Below are 24,553 nucleotides of genomic sequence, written 5' to 3'. Positions count from 1 at the left end.
GCTGCAATAACTATAGTATATTCATGCCACCCCCTCTGTTAAATAACAATATATGTCCCAGTGTCTGTGCTATATAAAAAAGATGCTAATTTTTACCTTTTATATTAGACGTCTCCTGGCGCTCATTTGACTGCTCACCTCTCTCCTCCCCTCATCCTGGCTGGCGTCAGCGGGAGTTCTCGGCCCCTCCTGCTGTAGTTGTCAGCCTGGGAGAGGAGAGAGGCGAGGAGTGATGTAAGTGCCGGGAGACACTCTGATATAAGGTAGAATTCAGCATCTTTTCTATATAGCACAGACACTGGGACACATATTGTCATTTAACAGAGGGGATGGCATGAATATACTATAGTGGCTTAACAACCACTTTAACCACTTGGCGACCGCCGCACGACGATGTACGTCGGCAGAGCGGCACGGGCAGGCAAAAGGGCTTACCTGTACGTCCTTGCCTGCCCGCGGGTGGGGCGTCCGACCCCCCCCGGTGCCTGCGGCGGTCGCATTCAGGTCAGGGTCGATCAAAGGTGAGGGGGAGGCCACTCATTCGTGGCTCCCCCCTCACGATCGCTCCTGGCCAATGATAGACTTCCTCTCCCTCTGTAATGTAAACAGAGGGAGAGGAAGTGATGTCATCCCTCCTCGAGCCGGTCTTTTCGTTCCGGCGCCGAGGAGAGAAGACATCCAAGTAAGTTTTGCACAACACTACACTAACAGTAGAACACGCAGGCACACTTGTCACCCCCCAGTCACCCCCTGATCACCCCCCTGTACCCCCTGTCACACTGACACCAAAAGCAGTTTTTTTTTTTCTGATTATTGCATTGGTGTCAGTTTGTGACAGTTATAAGTGTTAGGGCAGTTAGGGTTAGCCCCCTTTAGGTCTAGGGTACCCCCCTTTAGGTCCAGGGTACCCCCCTAACCCCCCCTAATAAAGTTTTAACCCCGTGATCACCCCCCGTCGCCAGTGTCGCTAAGCGATCGTTTTTCTGATCGCTGTATTAGTGACACAGGTGACGCTAGTTAGGGAGGTAAGTATATAGGTTCGCTGTCAGTGTTTTATAGCGACAGGGACCCCCATATACTACCTACTAAAGGTTTTAACCCCCTGAATGCCCCCTAATTAACCTTTCACCAGTGATCACCGTATAAGTGTTACGGGTGACGCTGGTTAGTTAGTTTGTTTTTTATAGTTTTAGGGCACCCGCCGTTTATTACCTTATAAAGGTTTAACCCCCTAATTGCCCGGCGGTGATATAAGTTAAGTTTTTAGGGTCAGATAAGGTCTGCGTTGCCCCAGGCAGCGTCAGGTTAGCGCCAGTACCGCTAAAACCCACGCACGCAGCATACACCTCCCTTAGTGCTATAGTATCTGAACGGATCGATATCTGATCCGATCAGATCTATACTCCCCAGCAGTTTAGGGTCCTCAAAAACGCAGTGTTAGCGGGATCAGCCCAGATACCTGCTAGCACCTGTGTTTTGCCCCTCGGCCCAGCCCAGCCCACCCAAGTGCAGTATCGATCGATCACTGACACTTACAAAACACTAAACACATAACTGCAGCGTTCGCAGAGTCAGGCCTGATCCCTGCGATCGCTAACAGTTTTTTGGTAGCGTTTTGATACAGTCGCTGACAGTCAGGAGCTTTTTTGCCTGTGAGTCTCACTAGTGTACCCCTAAATTTAGAGCCCAAAATGGCAAATCGAAGGTACACTAGTGAAGAGGCCTACACGTTTCTGAGCATGACAGATAGTGAAGAGGAAGTCACTCATCTGTCAGATTCAGGCTCAGAATACGATCGTGTAGAGGACAGCGGCTCCATGACAGATAGCTCTGACGACGGAGTTGTGGTCCCTGCTAAGGTCAGGCGTACCAGACCCCAATCTTCTTCTTCTGTCCTTGAAGTGCAAGAACCGCAGGGCTCTCGTATGGAGCAGAGAAGTACTAGTGCCGCTATTCCTTCTGGTGAACTGGCAAGCACCAGCGGCCTAGTACACCCTGGTCGTACATCCAGCACTGCAGTAACACTTGGTGACGTGGCGAGTCCCATAAGTGCAGTTCAAGCTGGCGAGGTGGCAAGCACAAGTAGTGTCCCGCTGCCACCAAGAAGACAAAGACAGGCCCGTCGTGCCCATAGTGCCCTTCCTGCTGCATTGGCCAATCCGAATTGGGATACCACCACTTCTACAGCACCCGTACTTCCCCCTTTCACTGGCCAACCCAGAATTCAGGTGGAAACAGTTAACTTTACGCCACTGGATTTTTATTCGCTGTTTTTCACCGAAGATCTCTATAGATCTATTGTGGACCAAAGCAATTTATATGCTGGTCAACACATCGCCGCTAATCCCCAGTCCTCCCTTGCCAGAGATTGGAAACCAATTACGGTCTCAGAATTTAAGCTCTTTCTGGGCCTTTCCCTCAACATGGGCTTGAATAAAAAGAGTAAGTTGCGGTCATATTGGTCCACTGACCCAATTTACCATGCGCCCGTGTTCTCTGCCTCCATGGCCAGGGCACGATACGAGCAGATTTTGCGGTTCATGCACTTCAACGACAATGAACTCTGTCGTCCTCGTGGAGACCCTGAATACGATCGGCTCTACAAAATTCGGCCCCTCGTAAACTACTTCAACCAACGTTTTGCAGACTTGTTTACTCCCCATCAAGTTGTCTGCGTTGATGAGTCCCTGATTAAATTTTCTGGCCGCTTGTCATTCAAACAGTACCTTCCCAGCAAGCGTGCCAGATACGGGGTCAAGATGTATAAGCTCTGTGACAGGGCCACAGGCTATACATGTAGTTTTATGGTTTACGAGGGCAAAGATAGTCACGTAGAGCCGACAAACTGCCCTGACTACATAGGAAGTGCTGGCAAGATAGTGTGGGACTTGGTGTCACCCTTATTCGGAAAGGGGTACCATTTATATGTGGACAATTATTACACGAGCGTGCCATTTTTTAGTCACTTGTTTGATCAGCAGATTGGAGCATGTGGCACCGTGCGACCTAATCGCCGGGGCTTTCCCCAGCGGCTTGTAGATTCCTGTCTTAGGCTGGGGGAGAGAGCCTGCTTGAAGTGTAATAATTTGCTCGCTATGAAGTGGAGGGATAAGAAGAATGTTTTCGTTCTCACCTCCCTTCATGCAGACACGACGACCCAAATTACTACGTCGACTGGTGTTGTGGAGAAACCCCTCTGTGTCCACGAATATAACCAAAATATGGGAGGGGTGGACCTCAACGACCAGTTGTTGGCGCCGTACCTAGTTGCCCGTAAGGCCAGACGCTGGTACAAAAAAGTGTCTGTTTATTTATTTCAATTGGCTTTGCTGAATGCTCATGTGCTATACAGAGCTTCAGGATGGACTGGATCCTTCCTTACATTCCAGGAAGAGATCGTCAGAGCCCTTCTGTATCCAGACGGTGCTCCACCTCACCATCCCCAACCAAATGCAGTAAGCCGGCTGCATGAGAGGCATTTTTCTTATGTCCTCCCGAGTACCCCTACCCAACGAGCCCCCCAAAGAAAATGTCGTGTCTGCAGAAAGTGCGGATTTAGGCGTGACACCCGGTATTATTGTCCCTCCTGTCCTGGCAATCCTGGTCTTTGCATTGGTGAATGTTTTGAGCGCTACCATACACTAGTTGAGTTTTAGCGTAGGGTACAGCATTGCACAGACTAGGACACACTTTCACAGGGTCTCCCAAGATGCCATTACATTTTGAGAGACCCAAACCTGGAACTGTTACAGTTTTAAAAGTTACAGTTATAAAAAAAAAATGTAAAAAAATATAAAATAAAAAAAACAAAAATAGTTGTCGTTTTATTGTTCTCTCTCTCTCTATTTTCTCTCTATTGTTCTGCTCTTTTTTACTGTATTCTATTCTGCAATGTTTTATTGTTGTTATGTTTTATCATGTTTGCTTTTCAGGTATGTAATTTTTTTATAGTTTACTGTGTTTTAACCATTTTTTTGTTTTCAGGTACGCCATTCAGCTGCAGCGCGGATTTATTTATCTTGACAGCAACAGCGTTTGCTCCCACGATACATAAAGCCGTGACTCCAGCGCTGTCGGAGGTGATTTCACCACCACAGTTACATACTTCAGCATATATGCCGAAGCGTGGGGGCAGCAGTGGGTGGAGGAGCGATTTGCTCCTGCCTTTTGTGGGAGGATGCCCCCATGCTTCGGCATATATATATTTTAGGTAGGCACAGGTTGCGTTAAATGTTTTATTTTTTGCTATGTTTTTTTTTTTTTGTATTTGCTTTGCAGGTATGGTAAGTATTACTGTTATACTGTAATGTTACTTTGTTTTTTGTTAACCATCATTTGCTTAGCAGGTACACCATTCAGTTGCAGCGCGGATTTATTTATCTTGACAGCAACAGCGTTTGCTCTCACGATACATAAAGCCGTGACTCCAGCGCTGTCGGAGGTGATTTCACCACCACAGTTACATACTTCAGCATATATGCCGAAGCGTGGGGGCAGCAGTGGGTGGAGGAGCGATTTGCTCCTGCCTTTTGCGGGAGGATGCCCCCATGCTTCGGCATATATAAACGGTGCATGTATGCCCATCATTAGAAGTGGGTGGATGAAGGGAGGTGTTCTAATGGTGGGCATACCCACCGATCAATATCTTTTTTTCGTTCAGCCCACAGGCTGCATGAAAAAAAGTTTACAATATATGCCCAACAAGGACCAGCAACGTACTGGTATGTTGCTGGACTTTGAGTGGTTATACCAGAATGATGCCTGCAGGTTTAGGTATCATCTTGGTATCATTCTTTTCAGCCAGCGGTCGGCTTTCATGTAAAAGCAATCCTAGCGGCTAATTAGCCTCTAGACTGCTTTTACAAGCAGTGGGAGAGAATTCCCCCCCCCCTCCCCACCGTCTTCCATGTTTTTCTCTGGCTCTCCTGTCCCAACAGGGAACCTGAAAATGCAGCCGGTGATTCAGCCAGCTGACCATAGAGCTGATCAGAGACCAGAATGGCTCCAAACATCTCTGTGGCCTAAGAAACCGGAAGCTACGAGCATTTCATGACTTAGATTTCGCCGGATGTAAACAGCGCCATTGGGAAATTGGGAAAGCATTTTATCACACCGATCTTGGTGTGGTCAGATGCTTTGAGGGCAGAGGAGAGATCTAGGGTCTAATATACCCCAATTTTTTAAAAAAAGAGATAACAATAAAAATGATTAAAAAACATAAACAAAAAACATAAAAATGAAAGGAACAGTTTAAAAATAAGATAAAAAAATCAAAAAAATAATAAAGAAAAAAAAAAAAAAAAAAGCACTCCTGTCCCCCCCTGCTCTCGCGCAAAGGCGAACGCAAGCGTCGGTCTGGCGTCAAATGTAAACAGCAATTGCACCATGCATGTGAGGTATCACCGCGAAGGTCAGATCGAGGGCAGTAATTTTAGCAGTAGACCTCCTCTGTAAATCTAAAGTGGTAACCTGTAAAGGCTTTTAAAGGCTTTTAAAAATGTATTTAGTTTGTCGCCACTGCACGTTTGTGCGCAAATTTAAAGCATGTCATGTTTGGTATCCATGTACTCGGCCTAAGATCATCTTTTTTATTTCATCAAACATTTGGGCAATATAGTGTGTTTTAGTGCATTAAAATTTAAAAAAGTGTGTTTTTTCCCCAAAAAATACGTTTGAAAAATCGCTGCAATTACTGTGTGAAAAAAAAAAAAAATGAAACACCCTCCATTCTTTTTTTTTTAACAACAAGGTTGGTCTTTATTGGAAAAAATTAAGTTGCAGTACATTATAAGGCACGCAATCATTGCAGTGAACACATCGATGGAGCAAAAGCAGTACTTATGCAGTATGCGAGGGGGGGGGGGGGGGGAGAAAAAGGAGGGGAGAGGGGGGGTAGAGGGAAGGGAGCATCAAATAATACAGCTCAGTCGAATACAGTGCAGCATAAATCTATAGGGTGGGGACTACAGAAGAGGATAATGTAGAACAATATCACAGGGGATCGTTCCATGGCTGCCAGACCCTCTCAAATTTACGAGGACAACCTCTACTTATATATGTAAGTTTATACATTGGCAAAATAGCATTGATTGAGTTTTCCCATGACCTTATAGTAGGTGGTGAAGAGGACGTCCATCTAAGAAGGATCTCCTTTTTTGCATAAAAGAGTAGCAATGAAAGCAAAAGTTTAGTGTATCGAGGCCTTTGGTCATCGTCCTGTATGCCCAGTAGGGCCAATTCAGCCGACAGAGAGAGCTCCAGCTGGAGCCGTACATTAATAAACTCGAAGATATCAGCCCAGTAACGGTTGAGTTTCGGGCAGAGCCAGAACATGTGCATATAATCACCGTCCAAAGACTGACATCTTGGGCAGTTCGGGGGTTTCAGCGGGTAAATTCTGTGCAGCCTCCGAGGCGTAAAGTAAATCCTATGCAGGAATTTTGTTTGTATTAATTTGTCCCTAGAGGATATCACCAGCTGGGAGGAATTTTCAAAGCATTCTTTCCAAGTCTCTCTATCCAGGGATGGGATATCTGCCCTCCATTTGTCCCATAATACATCTATTTTTTTGGAATCTGTGCTAAGTAACATCAAGTATAACGTCGATAGGGGCTTAACCAGGGACTCTTGCGCCAATAGTTCCTCGACCCCATCCGTCAACAGGTCGGGTGGTGTCGGGAACTGAGCCCGGAAAGCATGGCGTAGCTGATAATAGCGAAACAGCATCCCTTCTGGAAGGCCATATCTCACTACCAAATCTTGGAAGGAAACTAGGATCCCAGATGAAACAATATCCTTCAGGACCTTGATTCCATACCGGGCCCACATTTGAGGGTCAGGAACTTCAAAACTGTGATAGGTTGTGAGGAGTGAAATCAAAAATTTATGCCCTTAGAAATCCTGAAGGCGGTGCTTGGTTTTCGGGGCCCCGTACGCAGCTAGGCTCCCAAAAAAGTCCCACACATGTGGTATCCCCTTACTCAGGAGAAGCAGCAGAATATATTTTGGGGTGTAATTCCACATATGCCCATGGCATGTTTGAGCAATATATCATTTAGTGACAACTTTGTGCAAAAAAAAAAAAAAATTAAAAATTAAAAAATTGTCACTTTCCTGCAACTTGTGTCAAAATATAAAATATTCCATGGACTCAACATGCCTCTCAGCAAATAGCTTGGGGTGTCTACTTTCCAAAATGGGGTCATTTGGGGGGGGGGGTTGTGCCATCTGGGCATTTTATGGCCTTCAAAACTGTGATAGGTAGTGAGGATTAAAATAAAAAATTTATGCCCTTAGAAATCCTGAAGGCAGTGATTGATTTTCGGGGCCCCGTACGCGGCTAGGCTCCCAAAAAGTCCCACACATGTGGTATCCCCGTACTCAGGAGAAGCAGCTGAATGTATTTTGGGGTGCAATTCCACATAGGCCCATGGCCTGTGTGAGCAATATATCATTTAGTGACAACTTTTTGTAAATAATTTTTTTTTTTTTTTTTGTCATTATTCAATCACTTGGGACAAAAAAAAAAAAATATTTAATGGGTTCAACATGCCTCTCAGCAATTTCCTTGGGGTGTCTACTTTCCAAAATGGGGTCATTTGGACGGGTTTTGTACTGCCCTGCCATTTTAGCACCTCAAGAAATGACATAGGCAGTCATAAAATAAAAGCTGTGTAAATTCCAGAAAATGTACCCTAGTTTGTAGACGCTATAACTTTTGCGCAAACCAATAAATATACGCTTATTGACATTTTTTTTTACTAAAGACATGTAGCCGAATACATTTTGGCCTAAATGTATGACTAAAATTTAGTTTATTGGATTTTTTTTATAACAAACAGTAGAAAATATCATTTTTTTTCAAAATTTTCGGTCTTTTTCCGTTTAGAGCGCAAAAAAAAACAAACGGCAGAGGTGATCAAATACCATCAAAATAAAGCTCTATTTGTGGGAAGAAAAGGACGCAAATTTCGTTTGGGTACAGCATTGCATGACCGCGCAATTAGCAGTTAAAGCGACGCAGTGCCAAATTGGAAAAAGTCCTCTGGTCCTTAGGCAGCATAATGGTCCGGGGCTGAAGTGGTTAAAATCCCCTGTTAGATTTTTTTTTTTTTTTTTTTTTTGCTGTGAAGATTTCTTTTTGCTTCCTGTCCCAGAGACACAACAGAAAGTTAGAGTAAATTAAAATGAGATAGTTAGTCTTTCTAGTCTTAGATACTTGCCTCCAAAAGAGGTGTCCATATTTTACCTTGTCCCTTCTGGTAATAACTGTGATATTGATCACCAGGACAAAATTAAAGGTTGAATCTACCTAGCAGGGAGTAAAATCCCAACAAAGTTTTTAAAGCTGGCTAAACAAAAACATATCAGTTGTGGATATGGGAATCCTCCCTGCTGTGTCATTGTATTCTGATAGTGGGACTCCCCTGCCATCAGAATACACTGATCAGTGCTGCAGCTGATTGGCTGCATGCGCTAACTGAGCAAAAATTTACCAACAAGCCAGTCCATGAGATGTTGATTAATAGATATAATTCTCATGAACGAGAGCGGCAGCAGGAACTGGCCGAATTTCGATCCATGTATGGCCAGCTTAATTCTTTGTTACTCTAATGTCTCATACATTTCCAAGCTCAACAGAGCTACATGGTAGAAAGAGAGCTGCAATTAGCAGCATATTATAGCACATTGTGTTGATTGCCATATAGGTTTACTGTAGAATTTACTCAATCAAACAACAAAGGATGCTGTACAAATGTGTGAAGTGACTGCATACATTGTAACACTGTAAACCATTTTATATACTATAGAAAACTGACATTATGTACCTGACTGATGGGTGTTTATTGCGGCACACTCTGACAGACCCTGATCTCCTAAAATTCAGTACAATTGTTTTGGATGAAGCTCATGAACGAAGTTTAAGTACTGTAAGTATATGTCCACATTAACCAGATAGCTGAATTTGTTTTTATGTCCAGTACTTTTTCTGTTTATATGGTTTGAGGTACCATAAAATAATAAACGTGTATGTGCTCTGAAAAAAGTTACTCTTCTAAAAACCTTGATTCTTTTTACAGTTGTAAATATGCATGTATATGTAAGCCTCTGTATTTGCTCATGGTATGTAGGCTTTATTTTTAGTAGTAGTAGTAGTAGTAGTAGTACATACCATAAAAAAAAAGAAATTCAAAATGAACTCCATGTATACATTTGTTTAAGATATAAAAGTTACATCCACCTGCCCGAACTATTCAGTCTAATGTGTTACTCCCATAATAGGGCTTTTTTATAATGCTAACTTAGCTTGTCACAGCAAGTAAAATTGTCGGGTCCTACAAAAGTGTAAAGATAACAATGCTTCTTAAAGCGGGGGTCCACCTATCTATCGTTTTTTTTTTTTTTGGAGTTCATTCACAAACTTTTCTTCTCATGATTATCTACTCACATGTTCTGTGTAATAAGTAAGCCTGTGTCCGATTTCGTTGTAAAGAATAACTTATAAAATTCACTGAAGGCGGTTTCCATCTTCATTGTGGGCATTTGAAGCCCACAAGCATGTATTTCCTGGATGCGGTGAATGCTGGGAGCAGAGATGTTGTGATGACGCTGTTGCACAATGCATGCTGGGAAGCCTAAGACTAGCTCCCAGGGACTGTGGGAGGTCTGGGAGAGGCTAGAAACACGCCTACTCCCATGGGAGGAAAATCAGGAAGTGCAAAGAAGATTAGAAAAAAAAAAAGGTAATTATGGCGATTTAAATTTTTTTACACAGCATGTCAGCATCTAGGCAAGGAAGAGAATGCATAGAGATAATGTTCAAAATTTGGGTGGAACCCCGCTTTAAGTACAATATGGTACCTTATCTACTTTTAATAGCCTTTAAAACAACTTCCAATAATTTCCCTTGGGATTAATAAAGCAATCTAAATTTGAATTCCTAGAATTAGAGAAGCTTAGCATTCCAGGCCTAGTTTGTGAACACAGACTAGACTTCTGCCCAAGCCAGGTCTAAAGGTTTCATTCTTTTGCTCCTAAGTACTGCCATTTAAAAGTCTAGTACCTGAGCTACTAAAAGCTCTGATATTTAAAATGTATATGTAGGCAATGCCTTGTTGGTGTATTTGGATAGAATGGAGAAGGGTTAGATCTCAGTCAAGTTTTTATTGCTGTCTGTGTCTCACTGGGAAGGTTCTCCTCTCTGTTTGTCCTTTGTAATCATTCTAACCAAGAAAGAACATGAGGGGAAATCCAAAATTTTGGCGTTGTTAATAGAACAAAAGGTAAGGGGACATTTTCCAATAGGGACACCTATTCCAGGGACAGCTTAGTGAGGAATTCCCTTCACTTTGGAAAATTTGTTTTAACTTCCTGTTGCGTTTTGGGGCAGGTAGTAAAGGGAAGCTTCCCCAATAGTACACAGACAGCAAAAAATAACTTTGCAGGGTTTTAACCCTTCCCTACTAATTTTAAAAATAAAAATTTTGGCAATGTATGCATAACAGATGGAGCGCTTTGTGGAATACAGTATCAAAAATTGAACAGCAAGCAAGTACTGGGAAAGTCATGTAAAAATTTACTTCAACAAAAGCTGTACCCACTGAAAATATACCATAGTTTCTAAACTTCAGAGATAACATCTCTTTACTGACCAAACTACATATCTTTTTATGGGGCCTTCCTTGGAGGAGGACACGGTCATCATATTCCCTCTTATGGATGGGCAGAATAGCCACTATCAAAATTATTCTGTTGCCCAGAATATTGTACAGTACTGCTTTCAGGCTTTACCCATCCCTATCCATTCCTCACACTTAAAGAATTTCCAGATTTGTATATTGAAATAAATCTGGGGGTCTGGTGGCTGTAGAGTGGCCCACAAAACGTTCTATGCCTCCAAATCTTCTGGAGGTTTGGGTGTACCCCACCTTCTGAGATATTACAGAGTGGCAAAATTGACCTAACTCACAAATTTACTGCACCTTCTATAAACCGGACTGGATCCAATTAGAATCGCAAGACGGACTCCCACACCCTATAGACCTCATGTGGCTCCCATCTAAACATCACAGAGCTATACTGTGCCTCACCCTCTCATTTCCTCTACCTATGGGATTCCATTTGAAAAATAACCCCTTTTTAAATCTACATGCATACCAGGAGCCCCTCTTATTAACAACCCCTTTTTCCTACCAGGGCTTTCCCCACAACACTTTACATGGGGTTTGAACAAGGTCCTATACCAAATTGAACAGTTATTTTAGACAGTGGGATCAGGCATCCCAATTACTTCCTTCAAATGCTTGAGATGCTTTCCTGCTTTTCTACACACTCTTAAACAACAAAGAGATGACATCACTACTAGAACTTTATTTGAAAACAGATGCATGAGAGACATATTGGCATTGTACCGACTCCTTCAAACGTAACCTGCTAAATTACCTCATCATTTGGTGTTGGTGGAAGATTTGAGTATAGAAATGTCAGATGAGGATTTGGCTCTATGACAGACAGGATTTACAAAGGCGTTATTAACTACCTTAATTGAGGCAAATTACAAGGTCCTGTATGTACGTATGTACGTATGTATATACTCAGTGACCAATATCAATGTACCTACAAATGTGAGAACAGCACTTTTAAATGAACCCATCATGGATATTCTTAGACCTAGGCAGATCTTATTCTTTTTGATGTATTTAGCAGCAAAAATGTCAATTACTAGAGCATGGAAAACACTGATTGTTCATATAGCCTCCATAAAAAATAAAATTTCTTTCTCGAACATCACGGGACACAGAGCCACAGTAATTACTGATGGGTTATATAGGTATCACTGGTGATTGGACACTGGCACACCCTATCAGGAAGTTCAACCCCCTATATAATCCCTCCCCCTTGCAGGGATACCTCAGTTTTTACGCCAGTGTCTTAGGTGATGGATGTGTAAAGATGTCCTGTGCTGAGCTCCAAAGGGAATATCCTAAGATCCTATACTGGGGCAAGACAGGCGAACCGGATCCATTCAAAGTGTCTTTTCATGGCCGAATTGAATGGTACCCGGGCCTCGTGTCCGAAGAAACGAGGTTTTACCCGTAATGCTTCTCTTTTTAGAGAGCTGGACCCCGCAGATCAGAAAATGGCTTTAAACTTCCTAATTTCTGGCGAGGTGCTTTACGGTCCCAGAACTGTTGGATCCCCCTACTGATGGGGGCCCCAGTCTCTGACGGTTTTTTCAAACGGAGCCCACCGTGAGAGGTGAAGATTGGGTCTGTGTAAACAGCACCCTGCGGCTGGATAAGGTAAGAGGAGATTCCACAGAATTTTTGAGTTCTAGTGGCTTTTCTCCTTTAAGGTAAATGCATGCTATGCCTATTGTGACCACCGGGGGCTGCCAAGAGCACAAACCTACACATGCTGACTCTGTCTCAGGTGTTGTAATCGCTGTTTATGTCCCAGCGTCTCAAGCAGGCTGCAAACAGGTAAGGTGGAAAGGGGGATTTCTCATGTTTGAATGTTCCCCCCCAGGCTAGAGAGGGGCCACAGGGGTCTAGAAAGTGGTTATACCACCCGGGCTCTGCGGCCTAATGGCCACCATCTCTCAAGATAGCCGTTCAGGCAGATCTTGTTACCAGCCTCCCTCCCTCCACCCCCCCCCCCCCCCCCCCCCATCCCCAGCCTTTCTCCGGAAGCATGACAGGAGAGTCGGCAGCGCGGGAAGCGCTCGTTTTTTTCAAAACTCGAGGGGGGGAGCGGTAGAGGAGGGGGCGGGACGTCAGCACAGAGTGCTTAGACTCCCACTCAGGCCAGCTGCAGGCTATTAAAGGCACTCTGTACAGGTGCACTCAGCCTTCTGAGATCCACAGAGCTGACGGTCGCATGTAAGGTGGGACACAGGCATTCTCCTAGGCAGCATTTACTGAAGTAACACCAGACTGAGCATTGGGTAGCAAGGCTTTTAGCCAGACTACATCGCTCAGCGGGCAGTGTTCATTTGTATACCTCACACCTTGTTGCTTTGCACTATGGGTAGAAGAGGTTCAAGCACCCCAGGAACCAGAGACACTAGGGGATCTCGTTCAGGTTCTGTGGGCCCCCTGTCGGCAGCATCCTCCCCCCCTAAAGATGGGCCAGGGACGGCTAGCCAGGGAGAGCCATCGGGGTCAGGGGCTACACCTGCTTCTGGCACTTCAGCCCCTGTATATATTACACAAGAGGTTTTTTCCTCAACCATTAATGGTCTAGAGGAAAGATTAATGGCCGTGATTACGTCTTCACTCAGTGGAAGAAAACGCCTCAGACAGAGGAGCTCTGGGATAAAGGAGATGAATCCCTTTCAGAGGATCGGGATGGGATGGATGATTCCTCTTCGGAGGATTCAGGTGGAGAGGGACCCTCTGCGACTTCCCAAGAGGAGAAAGTCTTAGTGCAGATCCTCACTGGATTGGTCCGCTCCACATTTAAGTTGCCCATACCTGAAACTGCTAAAGAATCCTCTTCTGCTTTGGGGTCACTGAAACCTTTCCAAGCAGCACATGCTTTTCCTGTTCATACTTTACTTGAAAAGCTTATTTATTCTGAGTGGGATCACCCAGACAAACGTTTTTTTCCACCGAGAAAGTTTTCAACACTTTATCCGATGGAAGAAAAGTTTATTAAAATGTGGGGAATACCGGCTATTGATGCCGCCATTTCCTCCGTAAATAATAGCCTGACTTGTCCTGTAGACAATGCTCAGATGCTCAGGGATCCTGTAGATAAAAGGATGGAATCCCTATTGAAGGATGTTTTCTCCTTAGCAGGAACAGTGGCCCAACCTGCAGTAGCAGCGATTGGAGTCTGTCAATACTTAAGAGACCATGTTAAGCAGGTCATCAAAGTATTACCTGAACAGCAGGCCCAGGGGTTTGCTAACCTTCCAGCGGCCTTATGCTTTGTGGTTGACGCCATTAGAGATTCTATCGTGCAAACCTCCCGTCTTTCACTGGGGTTGGTGCATATACGTAGAATCCTATGGTTGAAAAATTGGTCAGCCGAAGCACCATGTAAGAAGCTACTGGCTGGGTTTCCATTTCGTGGTGCAAGGTTGTTTGGAGAGGACTTGGATAACTATATCAAGAGAATCTCTTGTGGGAAAAGCACTCTCTTACCTGTCAAGAAGAAGAGTAAGCGTCCCTCTTTCAAACGGACTCTTTCCCCAGCGCCGGGGGCTTCAGCCTCCAGGCAGTCTCGACGGCCGCCTCCATCGGGGTCCAGAGACAAGAGTCAACCCCAGGGACAAAAGAAGTCCTGGGGAAAGAAGCCTACTAGGCAAAACACTAAGACCTCTGCATGAGGGGGCGCCCCCGCTCACTCGAGTGGGGGGGAAGACTGCGACAGTTCTCAGAGCTCTGGCAGGAGGACTTCCAGGACAGATGGGTAATCTCCACGGTAACCTTAGGGTACAAGCTGGAGTTTCAGGAATTCCCCTCTCCTCGGTTCCTCAGATCAAATGTTCCCAGAGACCCAGAAAAGAAGCAGTCGCTCCTTCTAGCGTTAGAGCGACTTTTGTCGCAGGGGGTCATTATGATAGTTCCCGCAAAGGACCAGGGATTGGGCTTCTATTCCAACCTTTTTACGGTCCAAAAGCCAAATGGGGATGTCAGGCCCATTCTGGACTTAAGGGATCTGAACCGATTCCTAAGGATTCAATCCTTCCGCATGGAATCAATTCGAACAGTAGTTCCCACCCTGCAGGGAGGAGAATTTCTGGCATCAATAGACATCAGAGATGCATATCTGCATGTGCCCATTTTTCCTGCTCATCAGAAGTTTCTGCGCTTCGAGGTAGGAGGGCGCCATTTCCAGTTTGTGGCTCTGCCTTTCCGGATAGCCACTGCACCTCGAGTGTTCACAAAGATCTTGGCTCCTCCTCTGGCCAGATTAAGGGCTCAGGGTATAGCTGTCATAGCATACCTAGACGACCTGCTCTTGATAGACCGGTCGGTAGCCTCTTTGAAGGGAAACTTGAGGACCACGGTCAGGTATCTAGAACACCTGGGTTGGATCCTCAACTTAGAAAAGTCTTTCCTAAAACCAGTAAGAAGACTGGAGTATTTAGGTCTGATTATAGATACAAGCCAGGAGAAGATATTTCTACCCCAGGCAAAGATCACTGCTTTGAGAGAGCTGATTCTGACAGTAAGGACCAAGAAGGGTCCCTCAGTCCGCCTTTGTATGAGGCTACTAGGGAAGATGGTGTCTTCATTCGAAGCAGTTCCCTATGCTCAGTTTCACTCAAGAATGCTGCAACACAGTATTCTGTCGACCTGGAACAAGAAGGTTCAGGCATTAGACTTTCCGATGCACCTGTCGCATGCGGTGCGTCAGAGCCTCAATTGGTGGCTCATACCCGAAAACCTGCAGAAGGGGAAATCCTTTCTACCAGTTACCTGGACGGTGGTAAAAACAGATGCCAGTCTGTCAGGTTGGGGAGCAGTTCTGGAACAGGCTGCGGTCCAAGGGGTATGGTCCAAGACAGAGAGGACCTTACCCGTCAACATTCTGGAGATCCGGGCGATACATCTAGCTCTAAAAGCCTGGACTATCAGGCTACAGGGTTGTACGGTCAGGATCCAGTCCGACAATGCCACAGCAGTGGCTTATGTCAATCATCAGGGAGGCACCCGGAGCCGAGCTGCTCAAAAAGAGGTGAACCAGATCTTAGTCTGGGCAGAGATGCATGTGCCATGCATATAGGCAGTTTTCATCCCGGGAATAGAAAATTGGCAGGCGGACTATCTAAGTCGCCAGCAGTTACTTCCAGGGGAATGGTCTCTGCATCCCGACGTCTTTTGGGCCATATGCCAAAGATGGGGGGTTCCAGATGTAGATCTCTTTGCATCCCAATTCAACAAAAAGATAGACAGATTTGTGGCAAGGACAAAAGATCCTCTTGCATGCGGGACGGATGCGTTGGTGATTCCGTGGCATCGGTTCTCACTGATTTACGCATTACCGCCTATTCTGCTACTACCACGACTCCTTCGCAGGATCAGGCAGGAAAGGAAGTCGGTACTTCTGGTGGCCCCCGCTTGGCCCAGAAGGACTTGGTATGCAGAAATAGTAAGGATGACGGTGGGTTCCCCGTGGACCCTACCGGTACGCCCAGACCTGTTATCTCAAGGTCCAGTGTTCCATCCTGCCTTACAAACGCTAAATTTGACGGTTTGGCTATTGAGACCCACGTTCTGAAGAGTCGTGGGCTCTCAGGTCCTGTCATATCTACCTTGATTAATGCAAGGAAGCCAGCTTCCAGGATGATTTATCATAGAGTCTGGAAGGCTTATATAACCTGGTGTGAATCCAGAGGTTGGCATCCCAGGAAATATGTCATAGGTAGAATCCTTGATTTTCTACAGATGGGATTAGAGATGAAGCTGGCCTTGAGTACCATTAAGGGCCAGGTTTCTGCTTTATCAGTATTATTTCAGCGGCCACTTGCTTCGCATTCTTTGGTCCGAAACTTTATGCAGGGGGTGATGCGTCTTAATCCTCCGGTTAAAGCGCCCCTAAACCCCTGGGACTTGAATTTGGTCCTGGCTGTGTTACAGAAACAGCCTTTTGAACCAATAAGTCAGATTCCTTTGGTCTTGTTGACAAGGAAATTAATTTTTCTGGTGGCCATCTCTTCTGCTAGAAGAGTATCAGAATTAGCAGCTCTTTCCTGTAAGGAGCCTTATTTGATTATACACAAGGATAGAGTGGTACTACGCCCTCATCCTAGTTTTTTACCGAAGGTGGTTTCTGATTTTCATTTAAACCAAGACATTGTTCTACCTTCCTTTTTTCCAGATCCCTGTTCTCCGGAAGAGAGATCTCTACATTCGTTGGATGTAGTAAGAGCAGTTAAGACCTATCTAGGGGCAACTACTCAGATCCGCAAGACGGATGTTTTGTTTGTGCTGCCAGAGGGTCCCAATAGAGGACAGGCAGCGTCAAAAGCTACCATTTCTAAATGGATTCGACAGTTGATCATTCAAGCTTACGGTTTGAAACAGAAGATTCCTCCGTTTCAGATCAGGGCACATTCCACAAGGGCTATTGGTGCTTCTTGGGCAGTGCATCACCGGGCCTCTATGGCTCAAATCTGCAAGGCCGCAACCTGGTCTTCAGTTCATACATTCACCAGATTCTATCAGGTGGATGTGAGAAGGCATGAGGATATCGCCTTTGGGCGTAGTGTGCTGCAGGCAGCGGTACAGGGTCCTCAGGTCTGATTGCACCCTACTTGGTCGTGGTTCCCCCCCCTCAGGTAGCATTGCTCTGGGACATCCCATCAGTAATTACTGTGGCTCTGTGTCCCGTGATGTTCGAGAAAGAAAATAGGATTTTTTAAAACAGCTTACCTGTAAAATCCTTTTCTTTCGAAGGACATCACGGGACACAGAGGTCCCGCCCCTCTTCTAATACACTATATTGCTTGGCTACAAAACTGAGGTATCCCTGCAAGGGGGAGGGATTATATAGGGGGTTGAACTTCCTGATAGGGTGTGCCAGTGTCCAATCACCAGTGATACCTATATAACCCATCAGTAATTACTGTGGCTCTGTGTCCCGTGATGTCCTTCGAAAGAAAAGGATTTTACAGGTAAGCTGTTTTAAAAAATCCTATTTTTTTGGATAATTCCCCATGAGAAGCTAGTCAGTAGCCTTAGAAAAAGCAGTTTAGATTTTAAAAGGTCTGAAATCCTTGGCTAAGCTATTCGCAATCTCCGGTATAAAATATGTGGGGGTGTCGGGGCAGTGGGATCTGACACGGGAGGAGCAAGCTCTTGAATTTTTTATTTTTCTTAGTACACGCTTCCACTTCCTGCCTGTATTCTTCTATTCTTCTCTCTTCTTATTCTTTCTTCTTTCCCCCTCCTTCCCCTTTTTTTTATTTTGTTTCTTGATGTCATCCTCCTATGTAATTTGGATCACAGATATTTTTTTTTTCTTCAGTTGTTAGACATCTTTAGCAAATGTAAGAAAGTGCTGTTAGTGGACTCACCCATTTAGGGCTTGAGAGGTGTTTGGATCATGCCTACCCCTACCAGGCTGTTTGTAGTTCGGGGTACAGGGTTTTCAGTGCCTTATACTATGTTGATCTTCCTCTATGTCTTAATATAACATACTATGTACACGTTATACAACCTGTTACATATAATGTTTTGTCCTGAATTCTGATCCAAATGAATGTATAAAAATTCTATATTTTGTTAAAATGATAAACATATTGCAGACAGAAAATATACCATAATTTCTTGTAAACTTTACACTTTGGCTATTATTTTGACTAGAACCGGTGCTTTAGAACACATCTGTACACTATATACTATATATGCATATTGTGGCAGGGCAAGTCTGTGCAACTGTTTAAAATGGTGGTTTATGCCAGGTTTTGTAAGAAGCCAGCACTCTAATGGCACAGGTGTGTGCTGGCTTCATATGAGAGGCAGAGTTAGAGCTCAGAACCCCACCCTCCTGAGGGGGTCAGTGTGTGACAGGAGCTGTGAGAGGTAATCCTATGCACCATGGTGTCCAGGTCAGGACAAACAAAGGCCCGAGCCTTAGAGTCCATGAGGGACAAAGCAGCTGGGAAGCTACAAGGAAAGACACAGAGCTGGGGTGCAACATCTTTGCATGAACACTGGGATGTGTTTGATGGTCAGGAGGACCAAAAGTACTAATGGTCAGGAGGACCAAGAGGTACTACTCGGAGCAGTAAAGCTGCAACAGAACCAGGAGGCTGAATGTTATGTTTTGTTCATATTGATGGTGAGAACCCCCGGTATGGGAAGACATACCTGTATGAGCTTTTGATCTTCTTTTAAATAAAAGTGGCGTGGAGTAAACTCACTGTTTTGTACCATCACTGAGCTATAAAACCTGTCACAATATGTCAAATAAGATATTTGCTTTGCATGATGATAGAATTCTTATATGCTTTCATTTTATAAATCACGTTGAAAGTGATGACGTGTTTTTGTTTTTTTGTTTTTTCAAGGATATATTGTTTGGTCTACTAAGAAAACAGTTCCTATCAAAGGATCCTTCAAAAAGGAAGTACCCCCTCAAAGTTATTGTGATGTCTGCCACATTGGATATTGAACGACTTTCTGAGTTTTTCAATAACTGCCCAGTAGTCACAATTCCAGGAAAAGTCTTTCCAATTAAAGAGAAATTCCTTAACCTTATCGGCCCACGAGACAAGGACAACACTGCGTACATTGCAGAGGTGTGTGATTCAGCACTTCAACATAACTTAAAATAAACACTAGATATATTTGAAAGCGATCTAGTTCAGCATGCACAGTACAGTGACAAAAAATCCAGTGTATGATACCCTTTTATGAACCAAGTCAATAAAATCTTTATAATTTTTTAAAATTTTAAGTCTGCAGCTTTAATTAAAATAGTGATCCATCTATGAGGGTGGTCCATTATTCAGGCCCTCCCTGTTAGAGAGTGATGGTGCTGTGTCCCGTGGTTTGTCTGTGTTTTTACTATATGGGCTTCTGATGGAGACTAAGTGGCAGTTTCAGCACACATGCAGCCATTGTCCGCTTTTGTCACCAACAGGAGACCTACTCTTATGCCCTGTACACACGGTCGGACATTGATCGGACATTCCGACAACAAAATCCATGGATTTTTTTCCGACGGATGTTGGCTGAAACTTGTCTTGCATACACACAGTCACACAAAGTTGTCGGAAAATCCGATCGTTCTGAGCGCGGTGACGTAAAACACGTACCCCGGGACTATAAACGGGGCAGTGCTTTCATCTTAATTTATTCTGAGCATGCGTCGGATTTGTGTACACGCGATCGGAATTTCCGACAACGGATTTTGTTGTCAGAAAATTTTATAGCAAGCTCTCAAACTTTGTGTGTCGGAAATTCCTATGGAAAGTGTGTGATGGAGCCTACACACGGTCGGAATTTCCGACAAGGTCCTATCACACATTTTCCATCGGAAAATCCTATCGTGTGTACAGGGCATTGGACATAGATGTAGACAGGAAGTGACTACAAAGAGTTTGAAAGAGATCAGTAGCATTGATTTACAACAAAGGAATAAAGTTAAAACAAACATTTTATTTAAAAAATGCACAGGTTTTTTTTTTTAACAGTGCTTTAGCAAAATAAAATCTATTCAGCTAGGGTTTACATCTGCTTTGATTACTGGAAATTTTTTGTGTCCAGAAATATTGTATTACGGTAATTTTTTGTTTTTTCTAGACTGTAAAAATCACAATACAGACGCATTTAAATGAACCTGCTGGGGACATTCTTGTTTTTCTTACAGGTAAGATGATTAAAAAGAAGGACAAAATTGCATGTGTTTAACCGCTTGGCATCTGGAGGCCGTCATATGACGGCCTCGACTTTCGGGGCTTATATCTGAATGATGCCTGAGGCTACAGACATCATTCAGACACCGGCATTTTCAGCCGGCGATTCCGTACACCATAAGGACGATCATAGCGGCTGTTCCGCTGCTTGATCGTTCTTACGGGCGGCAAGAGGGGACGTCCCCCCCCGCCGCCCTCCGGTGCTTCTACCGACTCACCTCAGCGATCGGTGAGTCGGATAGCGGATCCGCCGGTGCCGGATGTTCACCATAGAGATTTCCGGCGGACCAGATGGTCGCTGGAGTCTCTACGATCGTTTGGAGGCCGGGCGCGATGTTATGACGTCGGCCTCTGCATTCAAAAAAATGGCGCCGCTTCGGCTGTGAAGCGGCGATCGTTTTATTTTATTTTTTTTAATTTTAGGCTTCCCAGCCTAGAGGTGACATGTGGGGTCTTATTGACCCCATATCTCACTGTAAAGAGGACTGATCGTGTCATATTCCTATTACAAGGGATGTTTACATTCCTTGTAATAGGAATAAAAGTGATCAAAAAAAAAAAAAATTTTTTAAAGTGTCAAAATAAAAATTTTTAAGTAAAATTAACAATAAAAAAAAAATTTTTTTAAAGAGCCCCTGTCCCCGTGAGCTCGCACGCAGAAGCGAACGCATACGTAAGTCCCGCCCACATATGAAAATGGTGTTCAAACCACACATGTGAGGTATCGCCGCGAACGTTAGAGCGAGAGCAATAATTTTGGCCCTGGACCTCCTCTGTAACTCAAAACATGTAACCAGTAAAAAATTTTAAAGCGTCGCCTATGGGGATTTTTAAGTACCAAAGTTTGGCGCCATTCCACGAGCGTGTGCAATTTTGAAGCGTGACATGTTAGGTATCTATTTACTCAGCGTAACTTCATCTTTCACACAATGCAAAAAAATTTGGCTAACTTTGCTGTTTTGTTTTTTTTAAAGCATGAAACTGTTTTTTTTTTTAAAAAACGCGTTTGAAAAATTGCTGCGCAAATACCGTGCAAGATAAAAAGTTGCAATGACCGCCATTGTATTCTCTAGGGTCTCTGCTAAAAAAACATATATAATGTTTGGGGGTTCTATGTCATTTTATAGCAAAGAAATTATGATTTTTGACATGTAGGAGCGAAGTGTCAGAAATGGCCTGGATGCGAAGTGGTTAAATATATCTGTATATATGATTTATCACATGATTGGTAACAAAAGTGTGATGACTGTTTTGATGACGCAGCAGGAAGTGATAGGTAATCTCCCCAAAGCAGACAAGGGCAGCAATACAAACCTTACAGAGATTCTAGGTTGTTCCATTGTGTGAAAACTAAAAAAAAAAAAATTCTAGTTTGGCACTTTAAGCATGCACTGTGTGACACAATGCTGATATGTCGATAGCAGCACATCGCACTGTTTATTTTTATTTTTTTCACAGAACTTTACTGAAATGTCAGGAGTGATGTTTCCATAGAGTTCTATTCACCACAGCAGCTTTGCAATGCAGTGGTTCCCAATGTAACTAACCCACTCTACTGAAAAAAGTACTGCATGGTGTAATTTTTTTTTAGCGCACACTACCACATCTAGTGTAAATGGGATCCTAAAGTTGCTGTACCCCCTGTCTCATTGTCATCTTTCAGTAGCTCTTATATCGTTTTATTGCAGTTACAATATTTGTGCCCCATTTTAGGCCAATCGGAGATTGAGAAGGCTTGTGACATGCTATTTGAAAAGGCTGAACTGATTGACTATCGCCATGATGTTTATGACTCTTCAGTGGAAGGCCTGCTAATTTTGCCATTGTATGGCTCTATGGCTACAGGTAACATGCTTTTGTTAACTTTGTTATTATCATTATTATTATTATAATTAAGGTACTTGTATAGCGCTGTAAGTTTACGCAGCGCTTTACATATACATTGTACATTCACATCAGTCACTACCCTCAAGGAGCTTACAATCTAAGGTCCCTAACTCACACTCATATATACTAGGGCCAATTTAGACAGAAGCCAATTAACCTACCAGCATTTGTCTTTGGAGTGTGGGAGGAAACCCACGCAGGCACAGGGAGAACATGCAAACTCCAGGAGGTAGTGTTGTGGTTGGGATTCGAACCAGTGACCCTTTTTCCTGCTAGGCAAGAGTGCTACCCACTACACCACTGCGCTATTTTTAAAGGCATTAATGTAATAATAATCATTGTATTCCAGTAATCAATTTCTTAAACTGAATACTATTGTATGTACAACCCTGAGCATTCGATTTAGTAATTTAAAGGACACAAACTAGGAAAAATGCATGACTTGCCTTTCCTAGCGCCTCTTTAGAAAAGTACTTTGTTGTCCTCCTTCAACACTTTAGGCTACTTTCAAACTGAGGCGCTTTACAGGCGCTACAGCCCTCAAAATAGCACCTGCATAGCGCCTGTAAAGAGCCTCTCCTGTCTCCTAAAGCGCCCCTGCCCATTGAAAACAATGGCAGCGCCACCAACCCGCCACTGCAGCGGCGATTTGCAGGCAGTTTTAGCCCTTTTTTGGCTGGTAGCGGGGGTTATATCCACCCCGCTAGCGGCCGAATAGCGCAGGTAAAGCGGCGCTAAAAATAGCGCTGCTTTACCGCCGACGCCCACTGGCCCCTGTGTGGAAGTAGCCTTTGAGTTACTGGCCTGAAAGAAGCATGCCAAATAGAAGGTAAGAGTGGGGTTAGATCTGTTCGGTGTTTTTGTTTCACGTAGTAACTATTGAAGGGTTTGGATCAGTATATATTTTTTAAAACCGATTTCTTTTAAAGGAGAGGTTCTTTTAGATATTTTGTCTAATATTTTATTCTAGTATGTTATTAAAACTTCATTGGCATGTTCTGTTTAGTTTTATGGGCAGACTTGCATGATATTTTTAATTGACTATGCTATTGTCTGTTCTGTGCCCATGTGCATTGTCAGTACTTCTCAGTGTTGGCAGTAATATATTTGCTGAAATAAAAAATATAGTGATTGTTTTATATTTGTTTTCCAGATCAGCAAAAAAGAATATTTATCCCTCCCCCTAAAGGGATCAGAAAATGTGTAGTAGCCACAAATATTGCTGCAACATCTGTGACCATTGAAGGAATAAGGTGCAGACTTTTATATTGTTTTAGTCGTTTGATGTTTCCCATTATATGTACATTTTACAATGTGATGGCCCTGCAGAGAGACAGTACATTTCATAAAAGGTGTGGACTTGCTCATAGCACACATCATATGGACACTCCCAAAAAAACTGTCAGCTCCAGTCGGAGTCACTGCAGTAACCATGCGAGGTTAGTTCAGTAATCTCCCCCGCTGAGCTGTTGTGTTCTGACTGGGGGACAGCCCCCCCGCTAAAACACTCTGATCAGCGCTCTCTGCCATTGGTTAAGAGTGCTGAACGGGAGTCGGTCGGATGCTGGTTTTCAAGCATGCACCTCCGACAGAAGCCGGTGAACATCCGCCTTCTGACGCACAGGCGGATAAACACACAGGCCGAATGTCGGCCGTTTTTTTTTTTTTTTCTTTAACCACCCGTTGTCTCCTGACATTCGGGGCTTTAGAGAAACTTTTTTTTTCTTTTTTTTTTTTTTTTTGTGAAATAGTGAACTTACACTTTAATGTATATCTATAAAGCTGTTCTTGGTTTCCAGAATATTCTGCTGCTTGTAGTTGTTGGTTAACTAGGTAGTCCGGTTAGTAATTGAACTCCACACACAACTATTTCCGTTTTTTGTGGTTACTAGCAGACAGAATCATACTGGCTTGTTAAATCTTTTAGGAAATTCTGTAGTGAGATCTCTATAACAGAAGTTCCTTACTGACTACTAGGGATGAGCTTTGAGTTCGAGTCAAACCCATGTTTGACTCAAACATCGCATGTTCGACCGTTCGTTGAATTACGAACGATATGGGCCGTTCGCACCAAATTTGAGTGGCGCATAACGGCCCATAATTCACTGCGGAATCGCAGTGCATTGCTGGCTGATGATTGGCCAAGCATGCACTATGACCCACATGCTTGGCCAATCACATCTGTACAAAGAGCTGTAGTTAGCCAAAGCCAGGATGGCTTTGGCCAATTATGGCTCAGAGGGTTTAGTACACGCCCCACACTATATAAGGCCGCCTGCACGTCGGCCC

General features: G+C 43.9%; 1 protein-coding gene across 4 annotated transcripts in view; it reads left to right on the top strand.

The window, feature by feature from the left end:
• Positions 1–24,553, top strand: part of DHX40 (DEAH-box helicase 40) — a 118,044-nt gene that overhangs the window by 10,736 nt on the left and 82,755 nt on the right. For all 4 annotated transcript variants that reach the window (XR_012241651.1, XM_073615272.1, XM_073615273.1 and 1 more), the window contains exons 4-8: positions 8,811–8,930; positions 19,028–19,258; positions 20,265–20,331; positions 22,091–22,222; positions 23,418–23,517. Coding sequence is in view for 3 of the 4 variants with exons in the window: in XM_073615272.1 (XP_073471373.1) it covers positions 8,811–8,930; positions 19,028–19,258; positions 20,265–20,331; positions 22,091–22,222; positions 23,418–23,517 (650 nt within the window). In the remaining variant the exon portion in view is untranslated. The remainder of the gene's footprint in view (positions 1–8,810; positions 8,931–19,027; positions 19,259–20,264; positions 20,332–22,090; positions 22,223–23,417; positions 23,518–24,553) is intronic.

This window comes from Aquarana catesbeiana, linkage group LG02 (genome assembly GCF_042186555.1).
Source record: "Aquarana catesbeiana isolate 2022-GZ linkage group LG02, ASM4218655v1, whole genome shotgun sequence".
In the NCBI taxonomy this organism is placed as follows: Eukaryota; Metazoa; Chordata; class Amphibia; order Anura; family Ranidae; genus Aquarana; species Aquarana catesbeiana.
The sequence above is the reverse complement of the archived record's forward strand: the minus strand, read 5'-3'. Positions and strand labels throughout refer to the sequence as shown.